General features: G+C 40.3%; 1 protein-coding gene across 4 annotated transcripts in view; it reads right to left on the reverse strand.

The window, feature by feature from the left end:
- Positions 1–16,764, reverse strand: part of Stim1 (stromal interaction molecule 1) — a 178,299-nt gene that overhangs the window by 30,644 nt on the left and 130,891 nt on the right. For all 4 annotated transcript variants that reach the window (XM_048429690.3, XM_048429691.3, XM_048429692.3 and 1 more), the window contains exons 4-5: positions 5,215–5,326; positions 2,069–2,184 (exon numbers count right to left, since the gene is read on the reverse strand). In XM_048429690.3, the coding sequence (XP_048285647.1) occupies positions 2,069–2,184; positions 5,215–5,326 (228 nt within the window). The remainder of the gene's footprint in view (positions 1–2,068; positions 2,185–5,214; positions 5,327–16,764) is intronic.

Below are 16,764 nucleotides of genomic sequence, written 5' to 3' on the forward strand. Positions count from 1 at the left end.
TGAACACATGTAAACACATACACACATAACTAAATACACAAGCCAGTAAAAAAAAAAATTAGAAGTCTGAAAAGAAACCAAAAAGTCCAAACTTTTTTTCTTTTACATACAGGTTCTCAATGTGTAGCATGGCTGGCCTGGAACCTGCTAAGTAGACCACACTGGCCTGAAACTCACAGAGATCTGCCTGTCTCTGCCTCCCGAGTGCTAGAATTAAAGCTGTGTGCTACCATACCCAGCTGAAACTAATATTATTGCTATTTACAACTATGCTACTCTAGATGGTATAAAATATTCTTAGCTATGACACTTCTGCTATCTCAGGAGCAGTTTTCTGACCTCTGACTGCCTTTAGTTTTGATCACACTCAGAATATAAGCTACATGAAGTAGGCCTAGGAGAAAACTGTTCTCGCTCATGTCACAGTGCCCGTCTAACGCCCTCCATGAAGACCCTTCCTGCTGACTCTGATCATCTAGACCTAATCTCATGGAACCAGGATTCTCATCCTTATATTTGCTGATCTTTCCATCTAGAGTACTTGTCTGTACTTTCTTCCTTTTGCTTTTATGAAGCAGAGTTTGGGTTTGATAAAGATATTTTAACATATACTTAAGTATAATTGTAAAGAAAGGCTCTCAGGAAAAAAGTAAAACACACCCAAGAACAGAGCTGTGGGCTTTTCAAAGAAGAGTTATGGTAAATAAGACATGCCCAAGTGTAAGTAATGGCTCTCATGGGAGATCTGCCTTCAGTTTCTTTCCCACACACCTCAACCCTCACATACATAGGATTTTACTGAACCCGGGTGGACAACTACCCAAAATGTCTCAGCCTCCTGTACAAGATTAGAGATGGACACCACCATGCCCTGATAGAAATTTTGGTCTTTTTTGTTTTTTCTTGACTACATTAAAATAAGGAAAGGATGGCAAAGCGAACTACTCTCACCAATTAGAATTCCAGAGCTGAACTATTTAGTAAGTATGTATTGCTACACCAAAAGTCCTTTTAGTCTTTCCCAACTACCCATGGACACAAAGTTTTCAGCAATCAAGTTCCGTCCCTCTGTATAGACTCAGTGATGGCAGCTAACAGCTAACTGACATTCCTTAATAGTTTTAGCCTTCCTTCTTTAGGTTGTTTCCTTCATCTACAATGTCTTCTCTTGGAAAATCCATGGAATAAAGCTTGGTTCCCTCTGAAAGACAGAGATCATGTGTCACTTCTCCCAAACACTTTTTTTTTCCTGGACCTAGTCTGGGGTCCACAGTCAGAGCACTAGTGGTTTCAGTGTGGCTGTGTGGACGTGGAACCTAGGACCTCATGAGTGCTAGGCAAGCATTCTATCACCTGAGCTACAGCCCCAGCCTGGAATGATGATGATATTGTTATTATTTTGCTGACCTTCCCTGTCACCTGGGTACCCTGTCCTTTTAAGAGACAAGCTCTGCACACTTCCAACCTCCCCACTCTCTTCCACTGAGGCAAGCGGATCTCGTCTCCTCTCCAGCCTGCTCCCTTTTTTCCTGTCCCTCTTCTGAAGAGGTAACTACTGCCCCTTTCCCTTCTTACCCCTTCTCCCTTTTCCTCCTTCACCCCCTTCCCTTTCCCCTCCATAACCCACTAAATAAACTCTATACCCCAACTCTCTCTCTCTGCATGGCTTATCTGTCTGTCTCCCACCCACCAAGGAGCCCTGCCAAGGCCTCTGAGGACCTGCTGCCCTCGTGGGGACACATGTGTAAACACACATTACTGTGTATACGTGTTTATACACAGTAACAGCTATTCCACTAGGAACACTACGGTTGGTACATCTAGGTCTTCCTACAGAATCCTGCACAGCACTAGCAAAAAGTAAGTCTTTCCTTAAAATATGTAATGGATGAGTAGATTAAATGTATAAATACGGGAGACTTAAACAAGAATGCTTCATATTTCCACACCAGTGGGATAATGAAGGTGTTTTCCTGTAGGGGTGCCTATGAGACCCAGAATTTCAGCCTAGTCACTCCCAATGGCTTTAGGCTCTATGCACAGCAGTAGACTTCTACACACGACTCACAGAGAGGAGGTCCAAAGAGCACAGTGTCCAGGGCCTTCAGCTGCAGCTTCTGCCTGTGGCTCCGATCTGTCATCTTCAGTACAGTCCCTGTCATGGTAGTATTGGTTACAGCTAGCCTGTTAAGGGAAAAGAATAGGGATCAGGTTTGAGACATCAAAAAATATCCATGAACACATTCAGCTTTTGGTGATTGCTCTCCTCTGCACTCTAGAACACAGAGTCTGAACAAGTAAGATGTTTTGTTTGTTTGTGGTCTTTTTTAATGTGAATGAGTGCTTTATTACATGCATGTCTGTGTACCAGATGCAGGCAGTACCCACAGAGGCCAGAAGAGGGCTCTAGATACCCTGGAACAGGTGTTACAGATGACTGGGCCACCAAGTGGGTGCTGGCAATTGAACCTAGGTTCTCTGAAAAAGCAGCAAGTTGGTTTTTTTTTTTTTAAACGCAGAGCCATCTTTCCAGAATGAGTAAGTTGTCTCTAACAGGGAGCATTGCTAAGAATTTGATCCCCTTCTATCCACAGTACTTTGCCCTAGAAGGACTAATAATCTGTGGCAACTCCCATACTTAATTACATATTTTTATGCTTCTTTTTATTTCTTATTTCTCCTTTTTCTTCTTGCTGTTGTTTTATGTATGTATGAGTATGGGCATACATGTGCCACAGTGTGCGTGTGAAGTCTAAGAATAAATTACAGGAGTTGATTCTTTCCTTCCACATTGTTGTAGGGGGATTTCTCATTGCTCCCATGAGAAGTAATCCAGGCTACATAGTCCATGAATTTCCAAAAAATTGTCCTGTCTCCACTTCCCATTTCACTGTGAAGTACTGGGATTATAGATATGCACCACCACACCTTGCTTTTTCCTTTCTTTCTTTTTTTTTTGCGGGGGGGGGGGGGTTGTGGTTCTCAAGTGCATATCAGGCTTACACAGCAGGCGTTTTACCAGCTGAGCATCTCACCAGTGATTTCACTTGTGCTTCTGCTTTCAGAGATTATCTGGATTATTATACATTAGTCTCTACATCTCATCGCACAGAGATATGTCCAGTCCAGATCAAAACAATATGTTCAATGACCCACTGGTTCTTGGGCCTTCTAACCCACTGCTATTATATATAAACCTGCTTATGAACAAAACCGAGTTAGTGCGGGAGAATTATCTGTATTCTGTCAATCATATTTTAATAAAACACTGATTGGCCAGGCAGGCAGTATAGGCAGGAAAGCCAGACAGGAAGTAGAGGTGGAGAAAAGAGAACAGGAATATTCTGGGAAGGAGGAAGCTCCCTCTGCCATTCCTGCCCAGATCACTGAAGAAGCAATATGTGAGCTGACAGCTGGAAAAGGTACTGAGCCACATGGCTAACACATACAAGAATTATGGGTTATCGTAAGGTATAAGAATTAGTTAATAAGAAGACTGAGCTAATGGGCCAATCAGTTTTATAACCTAATGTAGACTCCGTGTGATTTTCTTTGGGGTATGCCGGCTGTGGGGTGCTGCCCGGGACAGATACCCCAGCCAGCCAGCCCTCATGTTACACCAAGTTGGCCCTATTAGTAAGCATTTGAGTAATTGCAATACTGTTTACTCCTGATAAGATTAGTGTAGTTTTTTTTAATATTTATTTATTTATTATGTATACAGTATTCTATCTGTGTGTATGCCTGCAGGCCAGAAGAGGGCACCAGACCTCATTACAGATGGTTGCAAGACACCATGTGGTTGCTGGGAATTGAACTCAGGACCTCTGGAAGAATAGGCAATGCTCTTAACCTCTGAGCCATCTCTCCAGCCCGATTAGTGTAGTTTTTAGACCTTTAATCACACTAATAATAAGACTTTGTCTTATTAAGATAATAAAAAGACTGAAGAAAAACTGGACTTCATCTTTTTTCTGCTGAAACACAGCAGGTAAAGAAGGAAAGTAGTTTAAGATTAAAAAAAAAAAGGTGGAAACTATGCGCCTGGGCTCCCTGAGGGCATATTTAATACTATACTACTCTGTACCATTGGTCATCTTCTCTGATGCACAGCTTTATTTCTTCAGTTAGAAGAAAAGCTTCTGACATCACAGTGTGTGGTTTCTACTTCTGTCTGAGCATGAAAGAGTGGCAGCTACTTCCTCCTCTGAACTTAGAAGGCAATCAAGGGCACCTACAAGAGAGGTAATGGGGCACTATAAACAGTTGGTCAGGAGGTCTGGCTTCTGGTCCTAAGCAATCTTACTTGTCTAATTACAAGGGGCTCAGTTCCTCCCCTAAGACCTCAATATCCTTGTGTACATTTTTATTTTACTTATGTTACAAGGTCTCTATGCATCTTTGGCTGCCCTGGAACTCATCATATCGACCAGAATGGCCTCCAACCCACAAAGATCCATCTGTTTCTGACTCTTGGAGTATTAGGGCTCCACCTGGTCTTCTGTGTAACTTATATAAAATGGGTGTTTTCTGAAAACCTGGGGTCCTTAAACTCCTCTTAAGGTCACTTCTGCAAAATGGATTTCATATTATCGCCATACTTCCTACAAGCTAATTCTCAGTGGCACCAATGAGCTATATTGCTATCTCCTTTTAAGTAATGAGAAGGAAAAAGGCATCCGTATTTACTAACACTGCCTAACAGTGTTCTGATGTTTTACATGTAACACTCATTGAGCTTTGAGTCCTCACTACAGACTTAGTAACTAAATCAATTCTCTTCCTAAAACGTTTGTTTTGTGGATGGCGGTGGGGCGGGGGGGAGAATGTTATATGGTGCATATGTGGAGATCAGAGAACAACTTGTAGAGTCAGTTTTCCCTTTCCATGATGTGGGTCTCAGGGATTGAACCCAAGTCATAAGGCTTAGAGGGGAAGTACTTTACCCATTGAGCTTGCCTGGTATGTACTAAGCACCCAATAAACAAAAGCCATTAGTATGAGTCTCAGGAGTGATAAGAATTATCACACAAGAGAACAAATACAAAGTGGCCTTTCTGCTTTATAGCAAGCACACAACTGATATGAGAATAGCAGCTTTCACAGACTGTTGAGGATGAAGCCTTACTGAATTGTCCACAGCAACCTTAAGGCAGACCCATTCCCAGTCTGTTCTCTACTCCCTCTGGAGAAAAATCCAGTCCAGTTCCTAACCTTGGCATGGCATGACCAGTAAGCTGCAACTTCCGGAAGGTCTCCTCATACTGAGGCAGCTCCACATACGTAATCAGCCACTGTATCACCTCATCCACGGTCCAGTTGTACACTGTGGAAAGACAAGAAAAAACATTACTCCAGAAATTTCCTTCCTTTAGTTGTCCTTTTTCCTCCTGGTAGCTGTTTGCTTTTGAGTATGAAAGATGACAGCATTGAAGGAATTTATGATACTCTGAAGCAGTGTGCCTTGACTTATACTTGCTATTGTGGTCACACTGACTTCATACTTACCATGTTTGTGTGCTTAACATTCCCATGTCCATAACACCTACCCATAAGTCTGAAAGGAGCAGGCACTATATGATCCACTTTTATGAAACTCTAATACAATAAAACTATCAATAGTTGGTTTCAGCCAGAACTGGTCAAGATAGAATAAAAAGCAATGTTTCAAGGGGAAAAGCACATTCTGTATTTTGAATGTGGTGATTATATAAATGCTAACATCTACCAAAATTCATGAAACTTTATATCTAAAATAAATATGTTGCAGTGCCTCATGCCTATAATCCCAGAACACAGGAAGCTGAGGCAAGATGATGGTCATGAATTTCAAGTCAGTCTGGGTTAGATAGTAAGTATGAGGCTTGCCTAGACTACACAGATAAACCCTGTATCAAAAAAAAATAATAATACCTGTATATTTTTATGTCTCAATAAACTTAATTTAAAAGTATTTTTAAACTTGAGCATGTGGGAACACACCTATAATTCTAGCATTGGGGTAATCTGGGGTAACGTTAGTACTGGGGATACTGAGAAAGAAAGATCATGAATTCCAGACCAACCTTAGCTACATAATGAATTTGAGGCTACCTCTATTTCAAAACAAAATAATATATATATTTTTAGAACTCACATATCCCAGGTTGGCCTTGCACTCAATGTGTAATTGAGGATGACTGTGAACTTCTGATCTACTTACTTCACCTCTCGAATGCTACAATTTCAGGTAAGTACAACCATACCTAGTTTATTTGGTGTTGGGCATCAAACATAGTACCTTGTGTATACTAAGTAAGTGCTCTACCAACTGAGCTACATCCTAGGCCAAAATAGTGACTTTTTAAATTATAAATGTTATCAGGACTGAGAACAACCATCCATCCAATTTGACCAAATATTCACAATGGCCCAAATAATGCAAAGCTTTCTAGAAGTTGTTTTCCAGTCCACAAACTTAATAGCATCAGCGAAGCATGGATTAAAGAAATGGACAAAGGACTAGAGAGATGGTTTAGCAATTAAGAGTACTTGTTCTTGTAGAAGATCCAGATTCAATTCCCAGCACCCCCATGGCAGTTCAAACTGTTCATAGTTTCACTTCTAGGATGAACAAGATATACAGATAAACATGTGAAGAAAAGTTACTGAAATAAATCTAAAGAAAAAATTTTAAAAAGAAATGGTTGAAGAATTATAATGAAGCATAAGATAAAGGGAATAGTTGCCAAGGTGTTCAGGGTCTAAGATTTTCTCTTATTGACTCATAGGGATAGACTTGCATGTTGAGTCTACTGGTATCCTGATGGACTGATTCTGAAGTACAAAATCAGTAATAATTACATTAATAGAAACCATCACTTTTTTACTACTTTTTTATGATAGTGTTTAAGCATATCTTTTTTTTTTTATTTTTAGAGACAAGGTTTCTCTGCGTTGCCCTGGCTGTCCTAGAACTTGTTCTGTAGACCAGACTGGCTTCAAACTCAGAGATCCATCTGCCTCTGCCTCCTAAGTGCTGGGATTAAAAGTGTGCTCCAACACTACCTGGCTGCCACTTGTGCTTTATAAAGAGACCTGATCTTTAAAACAAGCAAACAAAAAACTCAGATATTCCTCTGGCAGTAGGCATAATCATACCTATCAATCTCACATCAACTACAGAAGCTGGCAATTTGGAATATGTCCCTTCATTGTCCTGCTTCCAATAAAATATGAAAGACATCTTGAATGAAACAAAGTTGAAGGCAAAACTGATTCTATCCCAATGCTGTCAGAACATGTTGGAGCTCAGGAAAAAAGTGCCAACGCTGAGTGGTTTTTAGAGTAGCTTAGGCGATCAGCAGAGACATAGGAGGTGAGAGGGAAAGGTGCTGGGAGAAGAAATGAGGCAGGTATACTGAATGTGCTCCAAGACTGCTCCTAAAAAACAAGATGATAGACTTACACAAAAGGTGTCTAATCACGGCTGGTTAAATGTCTGGTTCCTAGTCGAGAACATTGGAAGAAAAGAAAAATTTATTTCCAATACATACATTCAAACCTCAAAGTTTGAAAAGGATAATGGAGTTGATGTTAAGAAAAATACTGAGATAAGTATATTGAATTAGCCATTACTACTAAAATGAAAATATATCCGAACACATTACCAACATATTAATTTACTATAGTCTGGAATGTCTGGTAATGAAGGGATAGGAAAGCGACACACACGAGGCAGACAGACAAGTGCCAGCCTGTACACTACAGAAAACAACACAGTGCTGTAATTGTGCCAAGGGATCTTGGCCTCGTCCAACATAAAGAAGCCTTTCTGCTTGGCATACAGAGTGAAAGGAAGGCACACCATTTTCATTGGTAGAAAAGCCTGAGGCCAGCGGTGCTTCAAGGGCCTTTTGTCTACTAAGAAGACGCCTTAACACAAGTCTAGGCATGGATTCTTGGCATGTTCTAATCAGCACTCTCCACAGACATGGAGACTAGCAAGAGTCGCTCTAGACCAGTGGTTCTCAGTCTCTGCATCAGTGATATTTGGATGGGTTTATCTTTGTTGTAGGGACTGTGTTCTGCATTAATTGCTGCAGGACATTTGACAATATCTCTGGCATGAACCTACTACATGCCATTAGCATGCTGCTGGATGTTACAACAAAAATGTCTTTCTTCAGGTACTGCAAAATTTGTCCCTGGAAAGACAAGCTTGCCCCCTGTCCCCAAAGCTGAAAATCACTGTTCTAAATACTGTATTGAGGCAGAGATTCTCTAAGAGGATCACTGTACCCCAAGGATAGCTTCTGACCAATCACTCCCTATACAGCTAAGCTACAGGGAAAAGAGATAATGGCTTTAGCATCATGCCAAACCTCAAAGCAAAGTTTTGCTTGTTTGTTTTTAGCTCTATGTATTATTCAGTTACCTAGGCAGCAGCTCCATCTAGGCAGAACTTGCCAGCATGATGTCATCCAGCTAAAGTACTGCAATCTGAACAACATAAGCCATACTGAGCTGTATCCTATATGTTATCTGTATCTCAGATACTCTGAGTTCCAACAGGATCTCACTCAACAGTCTAATTGAGATACTAGGGTATCTTATCCCTAAGACTCAAGTACCTAAAATTTAAGTCTTGTTCTACTTTTTCATTCTATTTTGTTGTTGTTGTCTTTGTTTTGTTTGAGGTGGGATCTCATTTAGGCAATGTAGGTCCTCATACTCGCTATGAAGTAAAGGATGACTTTGAATTCCACTTCTTCAATGAGAGTGATAGGATTACAAGCACACACTACCAGGTTCAGACCATATTCTCAATCCAAAAGAGAAGAAAATAGAAACTCTGGGCCAAGCTAGGAAGAGGGCCACAGCAAGAATAGAAAGAATAGAGTGCTCACTATCAATCAATAAGAGATACAGAATTCAGCAAGAAAAGCTTACAAGACATCAACTATAGATGACTGGCATATCCAAATCCCAGAAGGACATAACAACAAGAGAATATCATAAAACCACACACTTCATCAAACCCATCCATGTGGTCCCGAGAATACCAAAGACACTATCTATAGGAAAAATGATGAACAATACTACACAGAACAAGAAAAAGTCATACTCTAGAGTCTTATAACAGCTATCAAAAGAGATATATTTGCAGAATTATAGGGAGAATCATTCTTTATTGAATGATTGTTCTCACATTGCAGTAGATGGCTCTAACCCATGTACACATAAAGGCAGAAAAAAATGGACTTAGTGGGTTATTAAAACAAACAAACATGATGTTGAAAAATTGAGTGTTGGAGGGACAGGTGAGCTTGGGAGGAGGACTAGATGAGATCATATTTCATTGTATGCATGTATAAAAGTCTCAAAAATACAGAAAAGTTTTAAGAGAGAGAGAGAGAGAGAGAGAGAGAGAGAGAGAGAGAGAGAGAGAGAGCGCGCATCTACAAGGCGCTGTCATCTCCCATCTTTTTCTTTGTTTGGGGGTATGTTCAGTTGCTTAGTTGATTTTGTTTTTTGAGACAAGAGAAACATGGAGCTTGTACTAGCTTCAAATTTGCTATGTAGCCAAAGTTGGCCTTGAACTCCTGGTCCTCCAGTCTCCATCTCCAGAATACTGAGATTACAGGCTTAGCCCTGAAAGACTTATATTACAAAATATGTAATACAAATTTGAAGCTAAAGATCCTAATTTCCACCTTATTTGCCATGGACTAACTGGGATAAGTCAATTAATTGCTATGAGTCTCAATTTCCCTTTCTGTAAAAGATTTACTGTCACTCAATAAACATTTATTTTGTACTCTTCCATGTAAGGCACTGGAAACAAAGCAGTAAGAAGGAGATCCCTATTTCCAGGTACTGTCTGTAGCTTATAATCTAGAACTATCTATCTATGGTGATTGCTTGTACATACATTCATTTTTTTTTAAAAAAAAAAAAGGGGGGGAGTTCACTGGCTGGAGAGCTGATTCCATAGCTAAGGAAACTTATTTTTTTGATTATTTATTCATTATGTATACAACAATCTGCCTCCATGTATTCCCACATGCCAAAAGAGGACACCAGATCTTATTACAGATGGTTGTGAGCTAACATGTGGTTGCTGGGAATTGAACTCAAAACCTCCAGAAGAGCAGCCAGTGCTTCTAACCATTGAGCCATCTCTCTAGCCCCCGGAAACTTATTAATATTACAGAGGACCCTGGTTCAGTTTGCACATGCATATCAGGGGGTTCACAACTACAACTCCAGTTCCACACATGTAGGGTACATAGACTAATGTAGGCACACATACATATACTAAGTAAGTAAGTAAATAAATAAATAAACAAATATTCATTTTAGGAAACAAAATGATCAGAATTTGGGTAGACAGAGATTCAGATGCACCAAAGAAAGAAATAAGAAGAGCAAGACCCAGAACTACAAGGTGTGGTTCATGCTTGGAGAACAGACTTCAATTTGCCTGGAGTGCAAGGTCATGCATAAAGACAAGGAAATAAGAAGCTACTGAAGCCACAGGATAGGTGCGTGAAAGCAGGTTGTCTCCAATTCAAGAATAAGTCATGGGGATAATTATTAAACACCCCTACTTGCTAGATCACACTCTAGAACCTAGAAACACAGCAGAATACTAAAGTCACATTTCCCTTGGTGTTTATGATTCTTAGGGTAAACACAAAACAGGCAGTCTAACTGAGCCTATGAGAAGGTTCAGTAGGTAAAGATACCCAAAAAGCACCTACTACCAAGCTTGACAACCTGAGTTTCAATCCTTAGGACTTGCAAAGTGAAAGAAAAAAAGCAGCTCCTGCAAATGGTCCTCTGACCTCCACACACTCACACACTAAAATCAGCCATTATTACAGCCCAGTCTTTCATTCTAGCAGAGGTAGGTGATCTCTGTGAGTTCAAGGTTAGCCTGGTCTATGTAGAAATTCCAAGCTAGCCAGGGCTACAGAGTAAGACCATGTCTTAAAAATAAATAAGTAATGTAACAAATGAAAAAGAAAAAACTACAATAAACATATGAAGTGATAAAAAGTTCATTATTAAAAATTAAGCAGTAAGAGGATAAAAGTAAAAAGAAAAATGTTTGTTATTGCTCATTTTTTGTTTTTTAAAAGAAGAAACAGCTTCTCTAGTGAGGTGACATTTCAGTACAAAATGAAACTGTGAGTCATGTGGGTACTTGGGGTAAGGGCACATCAGCAGAAGGGACAAATAAGTCTCACTCCTAGCACTTTAACTACAGCTATTCTCCAGAGATGCACCAAGGCTGATAGTGGGTCTCAGCCAATCCTTTCTCTTGCCAGGAAAAGAAAAAGCAATACAAAATAAGCTCCTGAGTCAGTATCTCTCTCATATAATGAACTTGTGGCACCTCAAGACGAAGCCCTCATCTACTTCTGTGGTTTCAAACCCATGTCCCAAGAGAATTATGTCTACTAGGAAAGCTGCCAAAACCTTTGGGTCTCCTTCACATAGCTATTAGTGAATTAGCTGGTCACCTGGACAGCCTCAGTCAGTCATTTGGGCTGTCAGTCAAACAGCAGTTACAAATGTGGGCTCTATAATTTTGTGCCTTGAACCAAATATCACTTATTAAATGTAAGACCATGAACAAGATGCTAAAAGTTTCTTCATCTCATTTTTGCTACTTATAAAATGGTGATAAGCAGAGCTCTCACAAGGGTATAGTGAAGATACGAGGACCTTCCTTTCCTATAGTAAGTTCTGAAGAAATAGCAGCTAGCCAACCACCTACGGCGGCACACACCTGGAGTTCCAGCACTAGGGAGGTAAGGCAGGATGGTCGGGGATTTAAGCCCAGCCTCAGCTACGTTTTCTACAACCACCACTCATTTAGTCACTCAGTCACAAGTTTATTAGTGTGTTTACTGTAGAAGGCGGTGGGTATGTTACCAGCACAGAGACAACTCTTCATGAGCTCCAGCCTTAAAGTTCTCTCAGAAAGAGGAAGAAAAAATTCACTGAAACGGCATATGATTAAGTGATTAAGGACACTAGCTTCTCTTCTAAAGGAATTAGGTTCATTCTCAGTACTCAATGGCAGCTCACAACCATCCAGTTCCACTTCTGGAGATCTCTTTTGTCCTCTGTGGGTACCAGGCATACACATGGTGCATAGCTATACATGCAAGCAAAACGCCCATATAAAATAAAAATAATAATTTTAAAATTAATTGACCAATAGCTGAGTTTTTTTTTTCTTGTTCTAAATATAAGCAAACTATAGCAGTTACAAAATCCTCCCAAAGTGGCTCTACCTAAATGGAGTGTAGCCTGGAACTGGGTTGTGTGAGACGTTCCCTCCCCACTACCTGGGAATCTTAATTTCCTAGTATGATGTCAATATCAAATTCTGAAACATCACTGTAAAAATAATCTGGGTCTTGGATGTAGGCGTCATGACAGGCCCACTCCGCTAGGTCACTGTGTGAAACTCTGGTCTATTAAACCCCAAAAGGACACACTCTTAAAGGCCATATGCAGTGCTACAACAGAGCCCAGAGAAAGCAGGTGAGAGAAACCCTGGCAGTGTGGCTACAGGAGGGCAGAAAACTCAGCTGTGAAATGTGAAACTGTAAAAGAGAACAATGGCAGGTGAGGACAAACTTTTGACTTCTTTCCTAGTTTGGGCTGAGTACAGTACTGAGTGTTAGAAATGGGATCATAGAAGATGCTGACCTCAAGCAAACTGATAGGGAAACAGACTGTAATTAGTATGTTAACAGGCTATGGGAACATAGCACCCATTATCTAGACTGTGATTTTCAAGAAAGATTCCAAAAGGAGATATTTAAATTGAATGTTTAATTGCTTTTATTTGTTTGTTTGAGGCAGGGTCTGAGGTAGTCAAAAGTGGCCTGCAACTCTCTATGTAGCCAAGGATGATCCTGAACTCCTGACTCTTCTGCCCCCATCCCCTAGGTGCTGAGATTTACAGATTCACACAGTCCATGCTGAGAATAGAACCCAGGGTTTCATGTATGCTAGGGCTCATATACTACTCTACTATTCGAGACCACTCCCTTTCTTTAAGACAGGGTCTCTCTATGTAGTCTTGGCTGTCCTGGAGCTCACTATGTAGACCAGGCTGGCCTTGAACTCACAGAGATCCTCCTGCATTTGTCTCCTGAGTGCTGGGCTTTTTTTTTTTGCTTTAGTTTTTCACGTCAGGGTTTTTCTGTGTAGCCCTGACTGTCCTAAAACTCGCTCTGTAGACCAAGCTGGGCTCAAATTCAGAGATCTTTCTGCCTCTGCCACCCGAGTGCTAGGATTAAAAGCGTGCATCACCACATCCAGCAGCACCTCCCCTCGTTTTTAAAGAAAGAATCTCACTATGAAGTCCAGGCTGGCTTCAAATTCAAGGCAATGTTTCTTCTTCAGTCTTCTAAGTGCTGGCATTATAGGTGTAAAACATATCTGCCTAGTATATATTTTTAAATTTAAAAACATAAATCAAAGTCTGGGGTATAGCTCAATGTGAGAGCACCTGACTAGCACACCCAGGGCTGGGCCTACCCTCAGCACTACAAAAATAAATAAAAGAAAATGAAAACAGACAGGAGAAGAAACACTAACAAGAAAAACAAAAAATAAAAACAAAACGAAAACAAAACAAAACAAAAAAAAACCATACCTAAAAGTAGTAGAACCTGTAGGTGTGGCCTAGCAGAACAAAGTTTGGTCATTTGTGACATACGGGTATTAGAAGCCCAGATCACTAACCACACACTCTCTCTTTGCTTCCTGGGCATCATGAAATAAACAGTTTCCCTGTCATGCATACTCTGCCTGTTTGTTCTGCCTTACCACCTGCAAAAGGCAACAAGACTTCTAAAATTGAGAGCCAAATAAAAAATTCCCCCCTTTTGAGAAAAAAGAGCTACATTAGCACCAAACAAACTTGGAGAAAAGAATATTATACGAGGGCTGGAGAGATGGCTCAGAGTTTAAGAGCACTGACTGCTCTTCCAGAGGTCCTGAGTTCAATTCCCAGCAACTACATGGTGGCTCACAACCATCTGTAATGAGATCTGGTGCCCTCCTCTGGCATGCAGGTACACATGGAGGCAGAATGTTGTATACATAATAGATAGATAGATATTTAGATAGATAGATAGATAGATAGATAGATAGATAGATAGATAGATAGATAGATAAGATTTTTAAAAAGAATATTATACGAATTAAAGAATGCTGTTTCATAATGATAAAGGGTCAATTAATTAAGAAGACACGATAATTGTAAATCTTTATGGACCCAATTACAGAGCTTCAAAATACACAAAGCAGACTATAAAAAGAAACAAGCAAAGCCATAATTACAACTAGAAACATACATGTTCCTTTCTCAGTAAATGATAGAGCAAGCAGCCAGAAAAGTCAACAAAGTTAAGTAGACTTAATACCATCAACCAATGACTTGGTTGGCACTTTAACACTGTCCCACAGACTACTGGGGCCAATGAGCATGTGCACATGGAACAGAGTATATGCTAGGTCATAAGAAGAAAAAAATATTTATAAAACTGTGAAGGTTTCAACTGGACATGATGGTCTACAACTGTAATGTTAGCACAGGAAAACGGAGGCAGGAGAGTCATGAGTTTGAGGACCCTGTTATACAGAAAGTTCACAGCCAGATAACACCTGTAATCACAGCACTCAAAGGCAGAGACCGAAGAACTGCTACAAGTTTCTGTGGACAGTCTGCAACACACAGTGAATTCTGAGCCAGCATTGAGACACTGCCTCATTGAATAGGGTGGAAAATGACTGAGGAACACTCACAACATCAGTCTCAGGCCTCTACACACTTGTGTATATACACACATACATGCATTCATATACAGGTAAGCACACATACACATCGTGCACAAAGACATATGTGGGAAAAAAGAGAGGATGAAGAAGAAAGCACTCTGGGGCTAGAGAGATGGCTCAGTGGTTAAGAGCACTGCCTGTTCTTGTGAAGGTCCTGAGTTCAATCCCCAGCAACCACGTGGTGGCTCACAACCATCAGTAATGATATCTGGTACTCTCTTCAGGCCTGCCAACATATATGCAGGTAGAACACTGTATACATACATACATACATACATACATACATACATACATAAATCTTTTAAAAAGAAGAAGAAAGTGCTCAAATCAGTGATATCAGTCTTCATATTTAAAAGCTGGGGGAGGGTTATTTCACAGTCACAGGGCATGGTGATTTATTCCTGCAAGTCCAGCACTTACTCAGGAGCAGAAGGCAGAAGGATCAGGAGTTCAAGGACCACCATAGCTATATGGCAGTTTAAGGCAAGTCTGAATTATATGAGATGCTATTTTTTTTTTGAGACAGGGTTTCTTTGTAGTTTTGGAGCCTGTCCTGGAACTAGCTCTTGTAGACCAGACTGGCCTCAAACTCACAGAGATCCACCTGCCTCTGCCTCCCAAGTGCTGGGATTAAAGGTGTGCGCCACCACCCAGAGCGAGATGCTATTTAAAAAAAAAATAGGCCTAAGATTTAAAAGATACTCCACCAAAACCAGATGGCAACTTATATGTATGAAAAGATGCCCAATATCATTAATTATTAAGTGAACCACAAACTAACACCAAAATAAGACACCACTACACTATGCTAAAACTGAACAGACTGATTATAACAAATATTTACAATGAGATGGGGGAGCTCAGAGTCCCATACACTGCTAATGGGAATATGGAACAGCACAGCGACCTTGAAAAACACCGATCATTTCTTGATACCTCCCAGATGATCTAGTTATTCCAGCCTAGGTATTTTCCTAAGACAGAGAAAATGCATGTGACTCATACTTAAATGATCACTGCAGCTTTATTTGTAATAAACAGAAACTAGATGTAGCGCAAGTGTCTTGACAAGACGTAAATGGATTAAAACAATCGAAGTATATCTCTTCAATGTGTTAATACTCAGGAATAAAAAAGATGAGCTATTTATACATGTAAAATATGAATCCCCAAATAATTATGCCAAATGCAAGAGATTATATTTTAAAGGGTATATATTATAAAATTCTACTTAAACCAAACTCTAGAAAATGTGAACTACACTTGGCAGAAGGTTCTTCAGTAGTTATCTAGGAAGGAGCTCTTAGAGTGGACAGGAAGTGACGGCCATAGGCAGTAGTTACCTAGGAAGGAGCTCTTAGGGGTAGGAAGTGACGGCCATAGGCAGCCTCTGCTGTGCAGCGGCTCCAGACTGTATGCACATGCCAAAACAGAATACAATGAACTTCAAATGTTTACAGCTTATGCCAATGACACCTCAGCAACTCATATAAAAAAGCTGCTAAAATCCAGCTATGGTAGTAGCACAGGAGATGTATATAAGATATCATGAGAGAAAGAATCTTAGGCTTGGTGGCAGACTGGAATGTACAGTTTCCCTAGTACATAGGGATGGAAGTAAGACCGTTTATCTTCTAGTATATATTTAAAATAAAACGCAAAATTACTGTGCTAAAATTAGATCACAACATAACTGACAATTTTGGTGCAATTGTCAGAAAGAGAAATTATCTAGGGGTTTCAGAGAACAGCTGAGGGGTAGGGTATGAGCTCAGGCCTGGACTTGAGCTCCAGCTCCTGAAAGCAGCAGAGTCGCAAGCACCAGGTGCCACACGCTTGTGATCCCAGGATTTGGGAGACAGAAAAGCAGGGGGATTACAAGTTCAAAGTTAGCCTTGGTCACTTGAGGTG

This window comes from Myodes glareolus, chromosome 7, assembly GCF_982192425.1.
Source record: "Myodes glareolus chromosome 7, mMyoGla1.1, whole genome shotgun sequence".
NCBI lineage: Eukaryota > Metazoa > Chordata > Mammalia > Rodentia > Cricetidae > Myodes > Myodes glareolus.